The sequence below is a fragment of the Furipterus horrens genome, unplaced genomic scaffold (assembly GCF_987537825.1).
Source record: "Furipterus horrens unplaced genomic scaffold, mFurHor1.1.pri manual_scaffold_1, whole genome shotgun sequence".
Lineage (NCBI taxonomy): Eukaryota > Metazoa > Chordata > Mammalia > Chiroptera > Furipteridae > Furipterus > Furipterus horrens.
Window position 1 is genome coordinate 64,481,572 of NW_028327171.1, and position 19,522 is coordinate 64,501,093.

The window sequence follows — 19,522 nt, forward strand, 5'->3', positions numbered from 1 at the left end:
TAGGGAATAGGTATGTTAACCAGTGAAGAAACTGAGATTAGTAATTTGTATGAGGAGTTAGATGGAGTCAGACTAGAGATTTGGCTTCCCAAATACTAATTTTTTTTGTCTCTCTGCCACAAGTGTGTATATGTTTGTGTGTGTGTGGTATGCATATGTGTGTATGCAAGAGTTAGAGAGAGTAGGACAGGAGTGAGTGGGCGAGTATCTTTTTGGGAGATGAGAAATGAAGAGGAGAGAGAGAATAAAGATTTTTGTCTTTGTAATAGATATGCTAAATATAATCGGATGATATAGAGGATGTTGTAGAAAGCACTTGAGATGGGCAATGCAGTTAATAGACTTGAGTTTTATTCTTGCTCCCCAGGTAGCTGAGAACTGTGTGCCCTTGAGAATGTTATTGAATTTCTCTGACCCTAACTTTTCTGAGCAATAGAATATAGATAAAAATGTCCGCCTCTTGGTTGTAGTGAGGATCAAATGTTATCACACACGTTAAGCACCTGGCATAAGACATGTTAATTAATGTTCATTTTCCTTCCTTCTGCAACCTATCACACTAGAGCAGAGTGATCCTTTAATTTAATATCCTTGATTAAATGACTTTAAGTCAAACTCTCACAGGAGCTTGGATGTCGTTTTAAAATCACTGCTCAAAATAATTTGTAATCAACACTCTTTACCTAAAAGCATTGATTTTTTTTCCAGGCTGGACAAGAAGAAGCAACAGGATTTATTGTTGATGTGCATTAGAAAATCCAAGATTTTAATCTCCATAAATTGCCCAAATCATGAACACCCAAGTTGAATGCAATTTTGGACAACTCAGCCCTAGATTTCCCACCATGTGCAGACAGCAGTAAACAAGAAAATTTATCATAGAGGCCCTTGTTTGCCTAATTCATATTTCAGGGTGTTTCTTGGGTTCATTTTAACAAAAATATTTTTTTAATACTAGTTTAATTATTTTATATACTCACTCATCAGCATTATGCACTGATTAAAAGCACTGGAGAAATAAATTATTTCCAGCTAGTAGATGTTAATGAGAGAGTAATATAGCAGATTCAAACATGGCTTTAAAGACAAATATGATATGTGTCTTATAGTTGGTTTGAGCTCAGCACCAATGAGGCCAAGGTCAGGGGTTTAATCCCTTTATGGCCAGTTATTCTTGCTGTGTTGCATAGCCCCCAGCAGCATCCATGAACCCAGCCCATTGTCTTGGTTCTTCGCACCACTGATCGTTAAGGAATCTGGGTTGGAGGATAAAGAGACATCAGCACCAAACCTTACCCACTATAGGAAAAGCAACTCAAGGGAAGATCAACCTTGCTGACTAGCAGTTCACTTTCATGATAAGCAGGCTTCAGGCCACCAGTGAGATGCTCAGCTTTCAGCTCAGGATAATTCATGGAGCCGTGGTAGGACTATTAAGAAAGAAGACTCAGTTCTCACCTGGCTTTGTTCCTGAACAGTGCTGAGTAAGTTATTACACTAATCTGGATCTCAGTTTCCACCTCTGTAAGATAATAGGGTTAGACTAGATGGTCTCTAAGACTTCTTGCTGCTCATAAATGGTTCCATAAATATATTTTAAAATATTTGAAATGGGGAGTGTTGTCTAACATAAAACACTATAATTATTTCTTTTTGAACTATAGGAGACAGTCTTGCCAGGTGACTTCTAATGAGCCCTGCTATATTAGTGAGGGTTCTCCAGAAAAATAACTAAGAGGCAGTGGATATATACAGAAAGAAATTAGAGGAATTTGCTCACATGATTATAGATGCTTGGAAGTCTGAAATTTGCAGTGCAGGCCAGCAGGTCACAAACCCAGGGAAGAGGGGATATTCTAACTAGAGCCCACAGGTAGTCTAGAGACAGAATTCTCCTCCCAAGGGGTACTATAGTCTTTTTAAGGCCTTCAAGTGATTGGATGAGACCACCCACATTATGGAGGATAATCTGCTTTACTCAAAGTCTACTAATTTAAGTGTTAATCTCATCTGAAAAATACCTTCACAGTGACTTCTAGGCTGGTATTTGACCAAATAGAAGGGTACTGGGGCCTAGCTAGGTTGACATATGAAATTATCTATCACATCAGCCCTTTGATATTTATGCTCGTGTGTTGAGTATAATCCCCACCTTTGTGTGTGACTTGATTCCTATAGAATTTAGCAAAAGTGATAGATAGTGACTTCTATGATTAGGCTACAAAAGACTGTGACTTCATCTTGCTAATAAACTCTCTCCATTGCCTTCCTGGCTTGAACATTATGATGAAGCAAGAGCTCATTTACAGAAACCCATGTAGCAAAGAACTGAGAGCAGCTTTCAGACAACAGACAACAAGGGACTGAGGCCTTCATTTCAACAGTCCTCAAAAAACTAAATTCTACTAAGAATCACTGACTGAGCTTGGAAGACAATTCCTTCCCCAGCTAAACCTTTGCAAAAGACCTCAGACCTTTTAACCAACAACTTGATCACAACCCTGTGGAAGACCCATTTAAGTCATGCACATATCCTTGACCCACAGTAACTGCAAGATAATAAATGTGTATTGTTTTAAGACATTACATTTTGGAGTAATTTATTGCACAGAAATATATATATATCTAATATAGGAACTGAAATTAATTTGCAAGATTGTTGATTAAGTTATTTGCAGATAACCAAATCCATACTAGCTAATTTAAGCAGAACAGAATATATTACACATTAAAGAGACTTCAGACTTGTTGGGAGGTTGAAGACAGATACTGTAGCTGAACTCGCAGGAAGTACTTTGAGAGAGCACACTTCAAAATTTGCCACCCAAGAAAGCTGCTGCTTCTGTCACAATCAGGAAGCCATCACCTGAGCAGCAAATTCCAGAACCACATTGTCTCTGCTGAGATTTGTTACATTAAAAATGGATGCCCACACCTTGTTTTTTTCCATTAGGTTTTATATCAGTGTCTTCAGTTGGTGCATGTGATGGATAGTACCTAAACCACACATCTTATTCCAGTAACAAGGGAAGTCCCTCCCCATCTCTCTCTCTCCTTCTCTTTTGTTCCCCCTCCTACCCTCCACTCCCCTTCCCCCTCCCTCTTTCTCTCTTCCTTGCCATTCAGTTTTCTTCTCTCCCTTCCTTCTTACCCTCTTTCCCTCCTTCCTTTCTCCTCCTTATCCCTTCTTCTAAACCAGTAATTTTTGTCTCATGGCACACATAAACTAATTACTGAAGTTCTGTGGCACACTTAAAAATATATTACATATTTTGCCAATAGGACAAAAATAAGTATAATTTTGTTTAATTCACACTGGACAGCTATTGTTGTGTTGGCTATTATCATTTTTTAATTTGACAATGTAAAGGAAAAGATATTAGTGCCTCTGACTAAATAGTCAAGGATGGCATGTTTTAAATTTTTTTGTGACACAATAGTGTGCCTGTGGTGGCACTCTGGTTGAAAATTGCTATTCTAAACATTGATTTTGTGATTATTGAGTGACTACAAAAAGAAATATGTATACCTAAAATATCTAGAGAGCAACATAAGCAACTCTAAATTAAATACTGTATTATAAGTATCAAGTGCAACTTCAGTAAGAATTTTCAGAAGAAATTCCAAAAAAAAGTATAGTTGTCAAAAACACAACATCTTTTTTTTTTTGGTGGGGGGGTGGGTTGTCAAACAAACACTATAAAAATACCGGCTTTGACATTTACCAGTTATGTGATTTTGGAGAAGTTCCTTAAATTCTTTAAGCTGTAGTTCTTCTCCCATAAAATGAGGAAACTGTTACGCTTATTTATCATTTGAGAATATAAAGTGGCAATGTAACTAACATTATTAATACAGTTATCTCTAAAAACATAACTGTGGTTTGTGGTTTAACGGTGCAAATTCCATGGAGAAAGTAAGATATTTAAACAGGGCTTCGAAAGGAAGAACTACAGTTAAAAATGGTGAAAGATAGATGGTTAAGATATTATATCATTGTACACCATCCTAGTATCTTTCACAAAAGGCCTTAAAAAACACTTAGAGCCAAGTGTCTTTAAGTGGATAAATTGAAATGTGAAATGTCATTTTAGAATAAGTGAATAATAAAGAAGTCAAGGTAGGTGACTCCCAGGTTGGTATTCTAACCACTCATCTGCATTTCTTACTTGCTCCCCAACTATTAAAATTGGGATTTTTTTTTTTTTTTTGTTCTCTGTATTAGCATCAGCATTGACATAGCTATGAATAACATAGACACTAAAGGGAGAAAATGAGATTAACAATGACATCCCATCAGCTAGGTCTTCATCAAACTATGAACTGGAGGAGTCAGTGTCAAACAGTGCAGGTAATCCTTTCCTTGATTTCTAGATTGTAAAATGACTCATAACAAGCTGACATATAAAACATAGATTACCTTTATTAAAAAGACTGCACTTTTTTCTCATTTTTACTTTTTTTACGCATTATAGCTGTGATCACTTACAGCTATTCTTCTGTCACCAATTCACATGTGAACATTTTCTGGTGGTTTTAATTAGGTTCCTCCTGTAAATATAGACTTATGAAATCAATAGATTAAGGTTAATTATGCCCCATTGTCTTTTTTATTTCCTAAACTTATGATACAATTACTAATTGAATCTGATGAAAGCCATGGTTATCTCTTTAATCATGTTTTAAAGAAAAAACTGTAGCAAAAATGTCCATTTCCGCTTAAATTTTCTCTTAAAAGCTTTTGTCATCCTTGCTGACTTTGGATTGAAATATTATGGATAAGGGATCATGGATTGTCTACAAGAAGAGATTTTAAGGTATTTGTTCAACAACCTTCATTCTATAAATGTAGAGACTGAGGTTCTGAGAAGGTTCTTGGATCCTGCCCAGTTTGGTACCAGACTTGGGAAAGCAAGCCATTTTCTGAAGTGCCAGTTCAATATTTTTCCATTGTAAGGGTGGAATTTGATGTTTTTGCCTATCTTATTTCGTATCATGTTTCTTGCAAATTTGTTTGGCTCATGTTCCATTTGTGGCTATGAGGGTTAAATAAGATGATATAAGTAGCAGAAACATGAAATTTAATATACATTAGTTGTCCTTCCCCTTTCTAAAACCTTGTGTAAATGTAATTTCATAAATAATAAAACACTTAAGGATACTTAAGAAAGCTCTCTATTTTAAGAAATTTGGAAGAAACTATTTTTGTAAAGGAAGAATCTTTTATGATGCAAGTAGTCATCCCTAGGTAACCTGTTTTTACATCCTGGGTATTTATAGAGCTGTGAGAGAAGTTGTTAGTTTAGGATGGATAGAAAACTTACTTAGCACACAAGTAGGCAAAAGCAAAGCAAAGTTGTATGTGATTTACCAGCTTTGTCCTTAATGAATTATATACAGTACCTATGCATTCCCCAGGCAATATGAACTTTATGCTTTGCCCTGAGATGATGAGCCATGTGGGGATGCCATACAACACTTGCTTCTCTTGGGGAAAACAGAATTCTTTAGCTATAGAGGGTTGTTATTACTAGGCAGGAACTGGCCAGGCTGGCCAGAAAGTCTACTTCTCCCATCAGGATGAGCTGACGTTGCTCCTTCCTCTTCACTGCATTCTCATGGGGGGATGAAATCTGTTTCCCCTGAAAACCAAAACATTATTACTGTAATATATTGGGTCCTCCAATGTGCAGACTATCATCATCTAAATTCAATGATTCTTGAAGTGCCCATTTTAATTAAGAGAACTTTCACAAATTACTGGGCATCATCTGATGATGATGATGGCATCCACAAAATGATTAGTGACTTTAAAACCAACTAATGTGCTAAGATATACTTGTCTTCAAGTGATGCTAAATTATTAGTATTAGTGCTTTGTTTAGTATTGGCATATAGTATTACATTTTCTCCACATTTTCATAGCCACTCTCCCTTCTAGCCAATAGTGCTTGTTTTTGAGATCTCTGATCTAGATGACAGGTGGTTTCTGCGTCTGTGCAGTCAATATAGAAGTAGTATTGTATACTACTTAAGACTTCAGGTGTAAAATCCCAGTGTCACCACTTCCTAGTTATGTGACCTTAGGCAATAATCTTGACTGTTTTGTGCCTCAGTTCACTCATCTGTAAATCGAGGATTATTGTAATTATCAACCTTACAGGATGGTTGTGAGAATTAAATTATTTACTATATGTAGAGAATCTAAAACTGTTTGATAATACATGGGTGTTCTGCCATTATTGCTGTGCAAATGTGTTAAATTAAAAAAATTAGAAAAGCAATAAGATTTAAAGTCCTGTTGTGCTTAGCAACTTGCTTTAATCTATTCGGCTCAGACTAACCATCCTTATTAATAGATCACACCACATAGGCTTTTTCCCCATACAGTCAATTGTAGAGGCTAGATAGAAGAGCTCATGGGTGATAGGATTCTTTTATAAGGGTGATGGTTTGTCATTCAGTCACACTAACCTACTTTTGCAGATTGAGTCTACTTTATCAACTTTGAAGCACATGATAATCATTGTCATTGCCAAATGTCTATTATAATTTCTTTAAAAAGGAAACATATTAACTTCCTCTATTTTATTTTATTTTTTGACATCTGGGAAAATTTATTGAAGCATAGGAGCCTAAGAAATCTCAAAAGTGATTCCTTTTGGATGTGACATTCTTGAAATCATTATATTTTAATATTAGTAAAACCATTTGACTTATGCAAAGGAATAATCTTCAGTGTTGCAAGTGAATAGAATGCAATATCAGAATTCTCTGTACTATTAAAGAATAAACAATCTAATGAGAAATAAGATATGTCATTGTCTTCCATGTATTTGGAATCATTCAAGGATTTTATAAAACTTATTTAATTTTCAAAGTTAAGAAAATCATGTAAACCAAGAGGATCCTAAGATCAACACTCTTTTGATAGTGGACACCTGAGAAAAGGACCACTTGTCATTCTTCATTGCATCTAAAAGTGTCTTAATAGTAGATACTCAATAAATTTTTGTTGCATGAACTGTGTATGAAAGACTGAATTATATAATTCTGAAAGAATATATTAGGATGAATAAAATGACTAGCATTTAATCAAGGTAAAACACTATATGTGTAACCCTAGACAAGTCAATTTACTATTTGGGAACTCAGTTTATTTATTTGCAACTCAAAGATCAGATCTTATCAGCTCTATAGTCTTAAAAATTTACCATAGGATTTACACTCACTTACTGCCAATTAATTTTTTTCTGGTGTAGAAATACCTTTCACATTTCCAGTAGCAAGGCAATGACCATGCCTGACATAGTCACTCCTTTTTTTCTTTTGCCTTTGGGATTTGAAAGTAATATTTAAAAACCAAGAACAAATTGGAGTCGTGAACACACAATACAATACATAGATAATGTATATAATATTATTATATATATTAAGCCTATATAATTTTATTAATCAATGTCACTCCAAAAAATTCAGTAAAATTTTTAAATTAATAAATACCAATAATGCAGAAAACAGGCACATATTTAACTCTACGCCAAAGGACAGTCAACTGCAATCACTGCATGAGAGTAGAAGTATGGTGTTTCGTATCTGAAATTTCTCTCTTCTTTAAATGCCATCTTCTTTCTTTGTTTCTTATATTTTTTAAAAATTTGAGCTCATTTCATGATTATGTAAAAATGTTTTGTTCCCTGAGCCCACTCTTATTTAATTGAGAAGTAAAACATGTTGGGCATACTCTATCTAGTTTCTACCAGCTCATTCATAATAATTTTCCTACATTTCATTTTTTATTTTCCTAATCATTGTCAGGGGTTAATATTAAATTAAGCCACATAATCCCAAGTGAATGAAAGGTAAGACTAATGATTAGTGTTTAATTTAGGGGGTAATGAAATGTAGGCTAACGGGAGCAAGTTTTGCCTAGTATTTTTGGCAAATATCAAATTAAAGTACAAGAGAGAATTATTTCATTGACTTTTTCTAATGGGATCTTCTTTTTGGAGTTTAGAGTAACACATACACAGACATGTAGATGTAGTTCTAAAAATAAATCTACTTATAGTCTTTGACTTGCTCATCAATGAATAAAGAACCCAGGGTTTTAACCCTGAAGGACCAGACAGTCTGCTTAGGAAAGCACAAGTCATAATTTAAAAACAGGTGCTTTGATTTTGGTACAAGCAGTACTAAAAATTGCTTAGCAAGTTCAATAGTAATCCACAACTTGACAACACTCAGGGAACAGACCTGTTGTTCTAGTTAAGTAAATGTTGTCGTGTTTGAGTAATCACTTTCCTTCATATAATCACACTCGAGACAAACATTTAATGTGCTTGACTCCTCCTACCCTCTTGTAGGAAGCAGGTTGCCTAAGGAGAACTACATTAGCTCGTTCATCTTAACAGGGATTAAAAGAAACTTTTAGCTCAAAATAGTCTCAGAGTATTCATTACAAAGATACTCTTCAATAAAAAGTCCCCAAACCTATGCTAATTCATTAGAAACAAAAATTGCATGAGATTCCAGTAAAACAGAATAAAGTAGAGAGTCCTGGAGAATATTGTGACAATACAAGTGTGGGCAAAACTGCGTTTACAGTTGTGACTACATTAAACTGATTTTTATTCTTGTATTATTATTTATTAATTATTGCATTATTTTTCTTTAAAAATGTTTTTTAATCATTGACACTTTCTCCACTTCCAGTAAGCCCCTTCACCACTCCCCTGGCCTTCACCACATGAATTATTTCTCATACGAACAACTGTAAATCTACTTTTGCCCACCCCTATGTGTCTAAAAATAACCAATCTCTATCCATGGTCTTATGAAATTCCTTCAGTCTTGGTCCAGATGTGCAAACCTTAGCCCAGAAGCTAATAGCATCTCATTCACCACAATCAGCAGGCACACATATTTAACCAGGGTCTAACACCTGTCTGTATTAATTTATCCAAGGTTTTATCCAGGTCAATAAGAGTACTGTTTTTGAATAATATGCCTCTGTTACAATTCAAACACTTGGGGTTCAATTGCACACAAGTTTTGTGAGTCATCTGGAGTTAATCTTGGTGGCAGAAACAGTAACTCACTGAAATAATAAGTTGATATGAAAGTACAGTTCTCTTGAACAATATGGGGTTTAGGGATGCTGATGCTCTGCCTTGTCAAAAATCTACATATAACTTTGGCTCCTCTAAAATTTAACAATAGGTGGCCCTTGGTATGGCAGAAGATTGGTCCCAGGACTCCCACAGATACCAAAATTTGGGGATACTCAAGTCCCTTATATTAAATGGCATAACAATGCATACTGTAAGCTATCCATATGTGCAATTTCCCAGTCAAAAATCAAAATACTGTTTCTTTTTAAAATTTTTATTAAATTTATTGGAGTGACATTGACTAATAAAAGTATATAGGTTTCAGCTGTACAATTCTGTAATACATCATCTGTATATTGGATTGTGTGTTCACCACCCAAAGTCAAGTCTACTTCCACTACCATTTATCCCCTTCTCACTCCCCCCACCTCCTTTTCCCTCTGGTAACCAACATGCTGTGCTCTGTGTCTACAAGTTTGTTTGTTTGTTTGTTTTTGCTTAATTTCTTCATCTTTTACCTTACTCTCCAACCCCTCACTCCTCTAACAACTGTCAGTTTTTTCTCTGTATCTATGAGTCTCTTTCTATTTTGTTCGTTTATTTTGTTCATTAGATTTCAGTGTCTGACAGATTTTGGATTGTTAGTTCCTCATTTTCACTTGTTTTAAGGTATATTTTTATTTCTTCCTTGATCTCATTGTTAACCCATTCATTGTTTAATAAGATGTTATTTGGCTTCCATGTCTTTGCGTGTTTTTCAGTATTCTTGTGATTGATGTATAGTTTCATAGCTTTGTGGTCAGAGAAGATGCATGATATGATTTAAATCTTAAATTTACTGAGACTTGTTTTGTGTCCTAACATGTGGTCTATCCTAGAAAATGTTTCAGGTACACTTGAAAAGTATTTATACTCTGCTGCTATGGGCTGAAATGCTCTGAAGCTATCGATTAAATCCATTTGATCTAGTGTGCTGTTTAAGGCTATTTTCTACTTGATGATTTTCTGCCTGGAAGGTCTATCCTCTGGAGTCATTGGGGTGTTAAAATCCCCAACTATGACTGTATTTCTATCAATCTCCCCCTTTTTGTCCACCAGGGTTTTATCCTGTTGTTGGATTGTTCCCTTTACCATTATGCAGTGGGTCCTTCTTTGTCTCTTACTATAGCCTTGGTTTTAAAATTTATTACGTTGGATATAAATATTACTACCCCAGCTTTTTTTTCTTTTCCATTTGCATGAAATATCTTTTTCCATCCCTTTACTTTCAGTCTGTGTGTATCTTTCAATCTGAGATGGGTCTTTTGGAGGCAGCATATATATGGGTCTTGTTTTCATATCCATTCAGCTACCCTATGTCTTCTGGTTGGAACATTTAAGCCATTTACATTTAAGATGATTATTGATAGATACATATGTAGTGCCATTTTATTATTAGACTGTATTCCCCTGTATTTTTCTTTCCCTCCTCCTCCTCCCCCCGCCCCCCCCCCCCAGGTTTGTCCTGGTAGGAGGTTAGTGTAATTTTCACTTACTCCTCTGCCATCTTGGATCTCTTTCATTAGATTTCACATATAAGTAAAATCACATGGTATTTGTCTTTCTCTGCCTAGCCTAAGAGGTCTGTCCAGAAGTTATCCAGCCATGTACTATGAAAATAGAGACATTTATTAAAGAAGATACAAGATACAAGACATATTGTACATAGACAATGATGCCTCAGTCCCTTTTAAATTAGGCAACTTGGGACCTCACACAATTCTCCAAGCCCCTCTTTCACTGTTCAAAACACTCTGTAAAATCCATTGTTGGAATCATCATCAGTTGCCTCATCATATTTTCCTGAATCTCAATGATGCTCTGAAATATCTTCCCTTTCAAAGGTGATTTCAGTTTTGGGAAAAGCCAGAAGTCAGGGTGCCAAATTTGGACTGTAGCGGAGCTGAACCACCTAGGTTATTTGCAGTTTTGCCAAAAACTTCTGCCCTTGACATGATGCATGAATGATTTCACTGTCATGATGAAGCTACCAATCACCAGTTCCCCATAGATGCAGATGTTTTCATTGTGTTGCATCTGTCAACTTATAAAGAACATTGAGGTAGTGCTCCTTGTTAATTGTGTGGCCTGGAGGGGAGTACTTGAGCTGGACAACACCTTCCCAATCAAAAAACACAGTTAACATGGTCTTGATCTTGCTGTAACTTTGCCGCACTTTCTTCGGGCCTGGAGAACCAGACAACTTCCATTGCGACAACTGGGCCATTGTTTCCAGATCATAGTTGTAGATCTATAATTCATCTCTGGTTATGACCTTCTTAAGGAAATTGGATTCATTTGTAGTGGTTTAAATCAAGTCATTTGCAACTGTAGCATGATGTTCCTTCTGCTCTAGTAGAAGCTTTGGAACAAATTTTGCCATGACACATTTCATGCTAAAATACTGCATCAACATCTCAGACACAGTAGTTTTTGGAATCCCCAGATCAGCTTTTAGTTCTCGCACTGTCAGTCACTAATCTTTGTTGATTGCAGCCTGTACACGTTCAACATTCTCAGGCTTTTTGCTTATTGCAGGTCTTCCAGAATGTGGATCATTTTCAACACATTCTTGACCATCTTTGAAGCATTTGTGCCACACTTTTATTTGCATTCATTACATCATCCCCAGGAGACTTCTTCTGAATCATCTGAATAATTTCTGTGGAAGAATGTTCAACCTTAATGAAACATTCGATGCAGATTTGTTGCTCTACTTGCTTGGTCATTTTGCATGTGATGGCCACACAGTACACATGCTCACTCAATGGTGTCTACCACCCCCACTGACTACTACAGTGAAGTCATCATTGTTCATGCATGTGCATTCCAGTCCACTGTCCTTGGCTGCCAGGGTACATGAATGTTGCACTGTTTTCATTGTATCAAATATGGTTGGGTCTTTTTTGAGACAGACCTTATATTTCACTTAGCATAAACTCTCCAGGTTCATCCATGTTGTTGCAAAGGGTAAGATTTCTTTCTTTTTACAGCTGAGTAGTATTCCATTGTGTAAACGTACTACTGCTTTTTTATCCACTCATCTACCAGTGGGCACTTGGAATGCCTCAAAATCTTGGCTATTATAAATAATGCTTCAGTGAACATAGGGATGCATATATTCTTTCAAATCAGTGTTTCAGGTTTCTTCAGATATATTCCAAGAAGTAGAATAGCTGGGTCATAAGGAAGTTCCATTTTTAACTTTTTGAGGTAACTCCATACTGTTTTCCACAGTGGCTTTACCAGTCTGCATTCTCACCAACACTGCACAAGGGTTTTCCTTTCTCTACATTCTCATCAATGCTTGTCATTTGCAGATTCAATGATAGTACTGGGGAACACAATTTTTGTTGAGTTAAATCTGACACTTGTTTTTGACTAACTTTTGGCATCTGAATCTAAAAATGAATGAAGATTTTCTCTATCACATCAACTTTTTAAGGTGTAGGATACCCTCCCTTTGTCCCAAAAATCATACAAAATATACATACAAAGGAAAATAAAGAAAAAATTACCTGAATATACTGTTTATTTAGGGTTGTTTTATTCATAGAAAGGCTATACATTGTTACTGTAAGTCAAATTGTGTACAAGTAGTAAAATTCTGCTACCAAAGATATATATGAATGTATTCTATCTTTTCAAATGACAGGCTAGGAAATGCCAAAATGAGATACTTGAAACAGTCTCCTTCAGTTGGCAAAGCTTCAACAAATTGCTTCATGACAACCAATTTTATATGCAGAGGTGCAAATATAACATTATTTCTCTCAACAAGTGACTCACATAGAATGTTTGGATCATCAGGTTTGAGGCCAGATCTTGGAGGCCAATTTGACTCCACCCAATGCTTCTCATGAGCTCTGCTGTCCCACATACACAGAAAACGTGTATATCTGCATTGCTAACCAAGAAGGAAGCAGACCATTTGAAGGTCAACACAGATAATCCAATTGTGCTTATGATATTGCAACAGATCAACGACTCTCTTTTTTTAAATTATTTTTATTTTTTTAAGTATATTTGATTGATTATATTGTTACAATAGTTCCAATTCTTTTTCCTTTGCTTCCCTCCACCCAGCACCCCCCTCCCTCAGCAATCCCCCCCCAAGTCCATGCCCATGGGTTGTACATACAAGCTCCCCTGCCTCACCCTTTCGTATATTCTTCTTCTTCTTTTTTTAAAACTAATTAATTAATTAATTAATTATTTTAACAATAAAAAATAACAATCCCTCCCTCTCAGACTTAAGACCCTTTATAATTTTATAAAGGACAATGGGCAAAGGTCTTGAGTTCTTCTAGCTGCTTCAAGCTGGACATGGTCGTCATCCTACCTAACCTTGGGTCCAGAAATCCCTAATAAGAGTGGGGCTGTGGAGGGGAGGGTGGCCTTCCCAAATGGGGAAGGGTCGTGCAGACTCCAGGTCAATTGGCTTTCTCCAGACAATGGCATGCTTGATTTAATAGGCTGGCATCCTTGTTGTATTCTGGAGGCAACAGATTTGACAACAGGGTTAAAAGACATCATTCAATCTATAACCACTAGATGACAAAAGACAGGTATTAATTTTTCAATGTCCCACATTAGGGAAAAGAAGGGCTTCTTTGGAGGAAGGTGTGCCAGGTACATTTCACCTGTCCAAAACCCTTTTGCCCATTATACTTAGTTTGGGCTGAGGGGAATATTTTGGGTTTCCCCCCTCTCAGACCCCTGGGCTCTTTCTGTCCAAGCCATTAGGATATAAAAGAGAAACCAGTTTTAAAGTGAAGCCCACAGACCACCCCGTTCTTCACCAACCCAGCCACTTAGTTCAGCCGAACCATTGAGTCTCAGGAGGCAGCGATGCAGACAGGATTAAGTGAGGCCTATACGTACAGACAGTCACTCAGGTAATGAGATCATAGGCTAATGCCCTTTGAAAACAGAAAACGCATGTTAATTTATGTAACATAACCCACATACAAGTCTCTAAATCTGTAGGACTGTCTTATCGGAAAGACATCCAGTTGCAAGGCATTTGAAATTCTTCTTGCCTGTAAATTAAACATCTTTGATAATACCACAGACATAGTTTAACTTTCAAATAAAAACAAATTTTAAATGAAAAGAAACTTTAAAGACAGTTAGCTGCACTACTTTATAGTCTACCACTGAGCATTGTGATTTTCCTTGAATCACAATTTTTCTCCCTAAGATTACCCTCCTTGTCATTAAAGGGACTGCATTAAGTCCATTTTTACTTCATCACATTCATTTGCATAAACACAACAAGAGCAGAAAATGATCACTTATGATCTTTAGTTCTGCTTTGCTGGAACTTACACAAGGAACATCTAGGGTGACCTTCGGTCTGCCCTTCAGGGCACAGAAGCAGAACCACATACCTGGCATTCAGCCTTGCCTGTAAACACTGTCTTTTCCAAGTCCTTCTGGTTTTCCATTGTGCCTTAAGGTCCATTCTAGCCATCTTTCAGAAAAAAAAAACCTTCATTCCTTCCCTGGAAAGATTGCCATGAACCGCGCATCCAACCAAGGTACCAGGACTTTTATCTCGTGGACTTTTATTACCTTTGAAAGTCAATCCCAGTTCCTCAGGGATTTTTGGTCACAACCAGAGCCCAAGCATGTCTCCTTTAGGCATGACATTCCAGTCAAAGTCTTAGTCAAAAAAAATCTCTATTAACAACCAGTCTTATTAGTTTTATGCAAAGAAACTTATGTCATTACTTACTTCTTTAGAATGCCAAACTGTGGAGGGATCAGATAGGGAGAAAAATATACAGTGTGAAGGAAAATCCTTGTCCTTCTAATATTCACTGAACTTGCATTTCCATTCTTAAATTTTCATTTTTTTCCCCACTAAAAATTTTGTTTGTTTTTCCATTACAGTTGTCCCACTTTTTCCCCTTCTTGCTTCCCTGCACCCTGTCCCTCCCTTCTCCCACATTCAGTCCCCACCCAATTGTCCATGTCCATGGGTCATTTATACATGTTCTTTAACTAGACCCTGCCCCTTCTTACTCCCTTCTCTCCCTCCCATCTCCCCCTTTGTTACTGTTAGTTTTTTCCTTGTTTACATACCTCTGGTTCAATTTTGCTCATTTGTTTGTGTTGTTCATTAGTTTCCTGTAATAGGTGATAGCATAAGGTATGTTTCTTTCATTTCCAGGCTTATTTCACTAAGCATAATTCTATCTCGGTCCACCCATGTTGTTGCAAATGGTAGAAGTTCCTTCCTTTCAGTACTTATTCATTGTCATTTTCCCCCTTTGTAATCATGTTCCTCTCTGTCTCTCTCTGTTTCTTCATCTTCTTAAAGCAGACCCTGTAGCATCTCTTGCAATGCTGGTTTGGTGGAGATGTATTCTTTTAGCCTTCTTTTGTCTTGGAAACTCCTTATTTCACCTTCCATTTTGAATGAGAGTCTTGCTGGGTAGAGTATTCTTGGTTGTAGGCCTTTGTTTTTCATTGCTTGGAATATTTTTTGCCATTCCCTTCTGGCTTGTAGTGTTTCTGCTGAGAAATCTGATGCTAGCCTTATTGGAGAACGCTTGTATGTTATTAGTTGTTTCTCTCTTGCTGCTTTTAGGATTCTCTCTTTGTCTTTGAATGTTGCCATTTTAATTATGATGTGTCTTGAAGTGGGCCTGTTGGGGTTCATCTTCATTGGGACCCTCTGTGCTTCCTGGACTTGCGTGACTCTTTCTCTCCTCATGTTAGCGAAGTTTTCTGTCATTAGTTTTTCAAAAAGGTTTTCTATTCCTTGCTCTTCTTCTTCTCCTTCTGGAATTCCTATGATACGGATATTATTACGTTTCATGTTATCCTGCAGCTGTCTTAGAGCCCCTTCAGTCTTGTTCAGTCTTTTTCATTTTGTTGCACTATCTGGGAGTTTTTGTCTATGTTGTCTTCCAGCTCACTGATCCGATCTTCTGCTTCCTCTAGCCTGCTTTTAATTCCTTCTACTGTGTTCTTCAATTCAGAGATCATATTCTTCATTTCCTCCTGGCTCTTATTGATAGCTTCCATGTCCTTTTTGATGCTGGTATAATTCTCAGTAAGTTCCTTATAGTTCTTCTGGAGTTCACTGTAGTTTTTCTGGAGTTCTTTGTAGTTTCCGCTGAGCTCATTGAGCTTCTCCATAATACATGCTTTCAATTCCATATCTGATAGTTGGCTCCCCTCTATTTCATTTAGCACTCTTTCTGGGGATTCTACCTTTCCTTTCGATGGGGGGTTGTTTCTCTGTCTCCCCATTTTTGTGACTCCTATTGTTTGTTGGTGCTTCTTAGAATGATCTGCACTTCCTGGATCTGCCCCTGGTGGCGTCAGATCCTGTACCAGTCTGGGCCTAGGCAGCCTGTTGGAGACTTCCAGGGATCTGCTGCCTTTGTCTGACTTCTTTAGTTGTTAACCTATTCAATCTGTGATTAGCTGTTAGGCTTAAGGACTGTGGGTGTGGTATCTTAATTCCTGTAGGCAGAGCTTTTGCATCCCCTCAGGCTGATGCCACTTGGAGGCGGGGGGGGGGGATGGTCTGCCTGCAGTACTGGGGATGAGTCAGCACTGGGACCTGGTCGGCTGTTTCCCCAGTTCTCCCCTCAAAGCCACCACACCAAACTCTCCCCAACCGTTTTTAGTCCTCTCTGCCTTCCCTCTGCTTGAGCCCAGGGTAAGTGGGGGCAAAATATTTTTGTATGTGATCTGCTGAAGAGCTTTTTCTCCAGCTGTTTCTCTCCGGCTAGTAAGAAACCCTGTGGCTTTTCACTTTTCACAGCTGGATACTATTTTACTTTCCACTCTGTTGCTGTAGGCTGGGAAGCTCAGCTGGGGGTTTAGACCCTGCCCTTCTCAGGGGGAACCCCTGGCTGCTGATCTGTTTCTCAGTCCCTTCAGCTGCCACCCATGTGAGCCCAGCCAGCCCTTCCACATCTCCGCACTCCCTACCGGTCATGTTGTGATGTAGCTCAATGACTCTCTTTATGTGTTCATATTCTTCATGAAAACAAACTGAATGGTCAATTTGGACTGCACCAAATAAATTGCCATTATGGAGGAGGACACACTACAAGCTCTGCCTTGAGCTATTTATGAACAGTCACCATTCAGCTGTGTTATAGATTGGAATTCCCAGTTCCTCCATTTAACCATGTATGTATGGCAGCACACAAAGCCACTGTCACTTCGAAAGTACTGCAAAAATGCACTTTCTCTTGACTGAAAGTAGGATACCTTTACTCTTTTGTCAAGCAAGTTTTTCTTGTGCAGTCTTGATGCTAGGTGTTCTAAAGCCTTTTTGGACAGTCCCAAATCTCATGCCAAATCATTCAACTCATGCTGATCAAATCCTTTACGAACTGAGTCATCTTCAATTTCAAAATCTTCATCATTGTTGTCACTTAGTTCTTCACCATACTCCTGTTTTTCAGAAGAGGGTAGTTGAATGAAAACCAGCACTGGCATTTCAGCTGAATGAGGCACTGGGTGTATAGCTGATGGTAGACTAGGATACTCTGTTTTACATTTATTTTTCTTGTTACATCCTGACGTTTTCACTATACAAAAGTAACAGTCACTTGAATGATCTCTGAGCTCTCACCAAACCATAGGTATACCAAATGGCAATTTACCACGTGTTCCCTTTGTCCACATCTGTAAACTCTCAACACACTGCTTGCACACCTTGTGGGGGGCCCAAGAATTACCCTGATCACCAAGTTTTACTTTAAAATATGCAAAATAGGCTTGCCTGACAAATGCACTGGTGTTTTTCCTTTGGGAATGGTGAAACTGCCATAGATAAAACAAAGGGAATCAGGGTTGTTTAGGCACTTAAGATGAGAAATAGCAGAGGCAGACATGATCTGAAGGAAAGGAAATAAGTACGTATGAAATAAAGAAATAAATTCTGCTAACTCCTTGTATACAGACAAGAACTCGGGCTACACTTTGGAATATGATTCACTATATAGAGCGGCACACAACCTCTCACCACACTGTATCATGTGTAACTGAATAGCCTAGACAAGTATGAACCTGTTGCTGGTCTCCAAGGTCATTCCCCACTCCTCCCCAACTGAGGGAGATTTGCTCTCAGCTAACAGGAGAGTACTAGTGCTTCCCTTAGTCCAAGCTCAATCCAGCTTAGAATGGTCGCATTAAGATAAACCGTAGAGAAAAACGATGTGATAGAAGAAAACTAACTTCAGTTTTGAAATCAGCATGCCTATTTAAGTCTAAGATAGCTAAAAAATTGAACTCAACAAATTATTTAAAAAATTTGTTCCCTGTGTAGCCATTCTGAAAGGTATGACGTGATATCTCATTGTGGTTTTAATTTGTATTTCCCTAGTGATTAGTGACATTGAGCATCTTTTTATATGTTTATTGGCCATCTGTATGTCCTACTTGAAGAAGTATCTATTCAAGTCTTTTGTCCATTTTTAATTATTATTATTTTTTTTGGTATTTGGTTTTATAAGTTCTTTATAATGTTTGGATTTTAACCCCTCATCAGATGTATTATTGATGAATATGTTCACCCATTCACCAAGTTGTTTCTTCATTTTGTTGATGGTTTTCTTTGATGTGCAAAAACTTTTTAGTTTGATGTATTCCCATTTGTTTATTTTTCTTTTGTTTCTCTTGATTAAGGAGACATATCAGAAAAAAATTACTATGAGAAATGTCCAAGATTTTACTACCTATGACTTCTTTTAGGATTTTTATTGTTTCAAATCTAACACTTAACTCTTAAATGCATTAGAGTTTATTCTTGTGTATGGTGTAAGAAGGTGGTTTAATTTCATATTTGTCCAACTTTCTAAACACCATTTATTGAATAGACTACTGGTGCTCCATTGTACATTCTTGACTCCTTTGTTGAATATTAGTTGACCATAAGGGCATGGGATTATTTTGGGGCTTTCTATTCTCTTTCGTTGATCAACATGTATGTTTTTATGCCAGTAGATGATGTTATGATTATTATGGTTTGAAATCAGGTAGCATGATACCTCCAACTTTATTTTTCTTTCTCAAGATCTCTTGTTATTCAGAGTCTTTTGTAGTTTCATATACATTTTTGAAATATATGTTCTAGTTCTGTGAAATATGCCATTGGTATCTTGATAAGAATTGTGTTGGGTCTATATAGATGGTTTCAGGTAGTATGGATATTTTAATGATGTTAATTCTCCTTATCCATGAACACAGTTATATACTTTCACTTATTTGTATCATCTTCAATTTACAGTTTTGGTTAAATTTATTCCAAAGCATTTTATTTTATTTTTTGATTAAATTATAAATGGGATTGTTTTGTTTGTTTCCCTTTCCAAGAATCCATTATTGGTGTATAA

General features: G+C 37.0%; 1 protein-coding gene across 1 annotated transcript in view; it reads left to right on the forward strand.

The window, feature by feature from the left end:
- SAMSN1 (SAM domain, SH3 domain and nuclear localization signals 1) overlaps positions 1 to 19,522 on the forward strand; it is a 173,431-nt gene that overhangs the window by 15,202 nt on the left and 138,707 nt on the right. Inside the window, exon 3 of the mRNA XM_090287340.1 lies at positions 1,135 to 1,163. Coding sequence (XP_090143466.1) covers positions 1,135 to 1,163 — 29 coding nt within the window. The remainder of the gene's footprint in view (positions 1 to 1,134; positions 1,164 to 19,522) is intronic.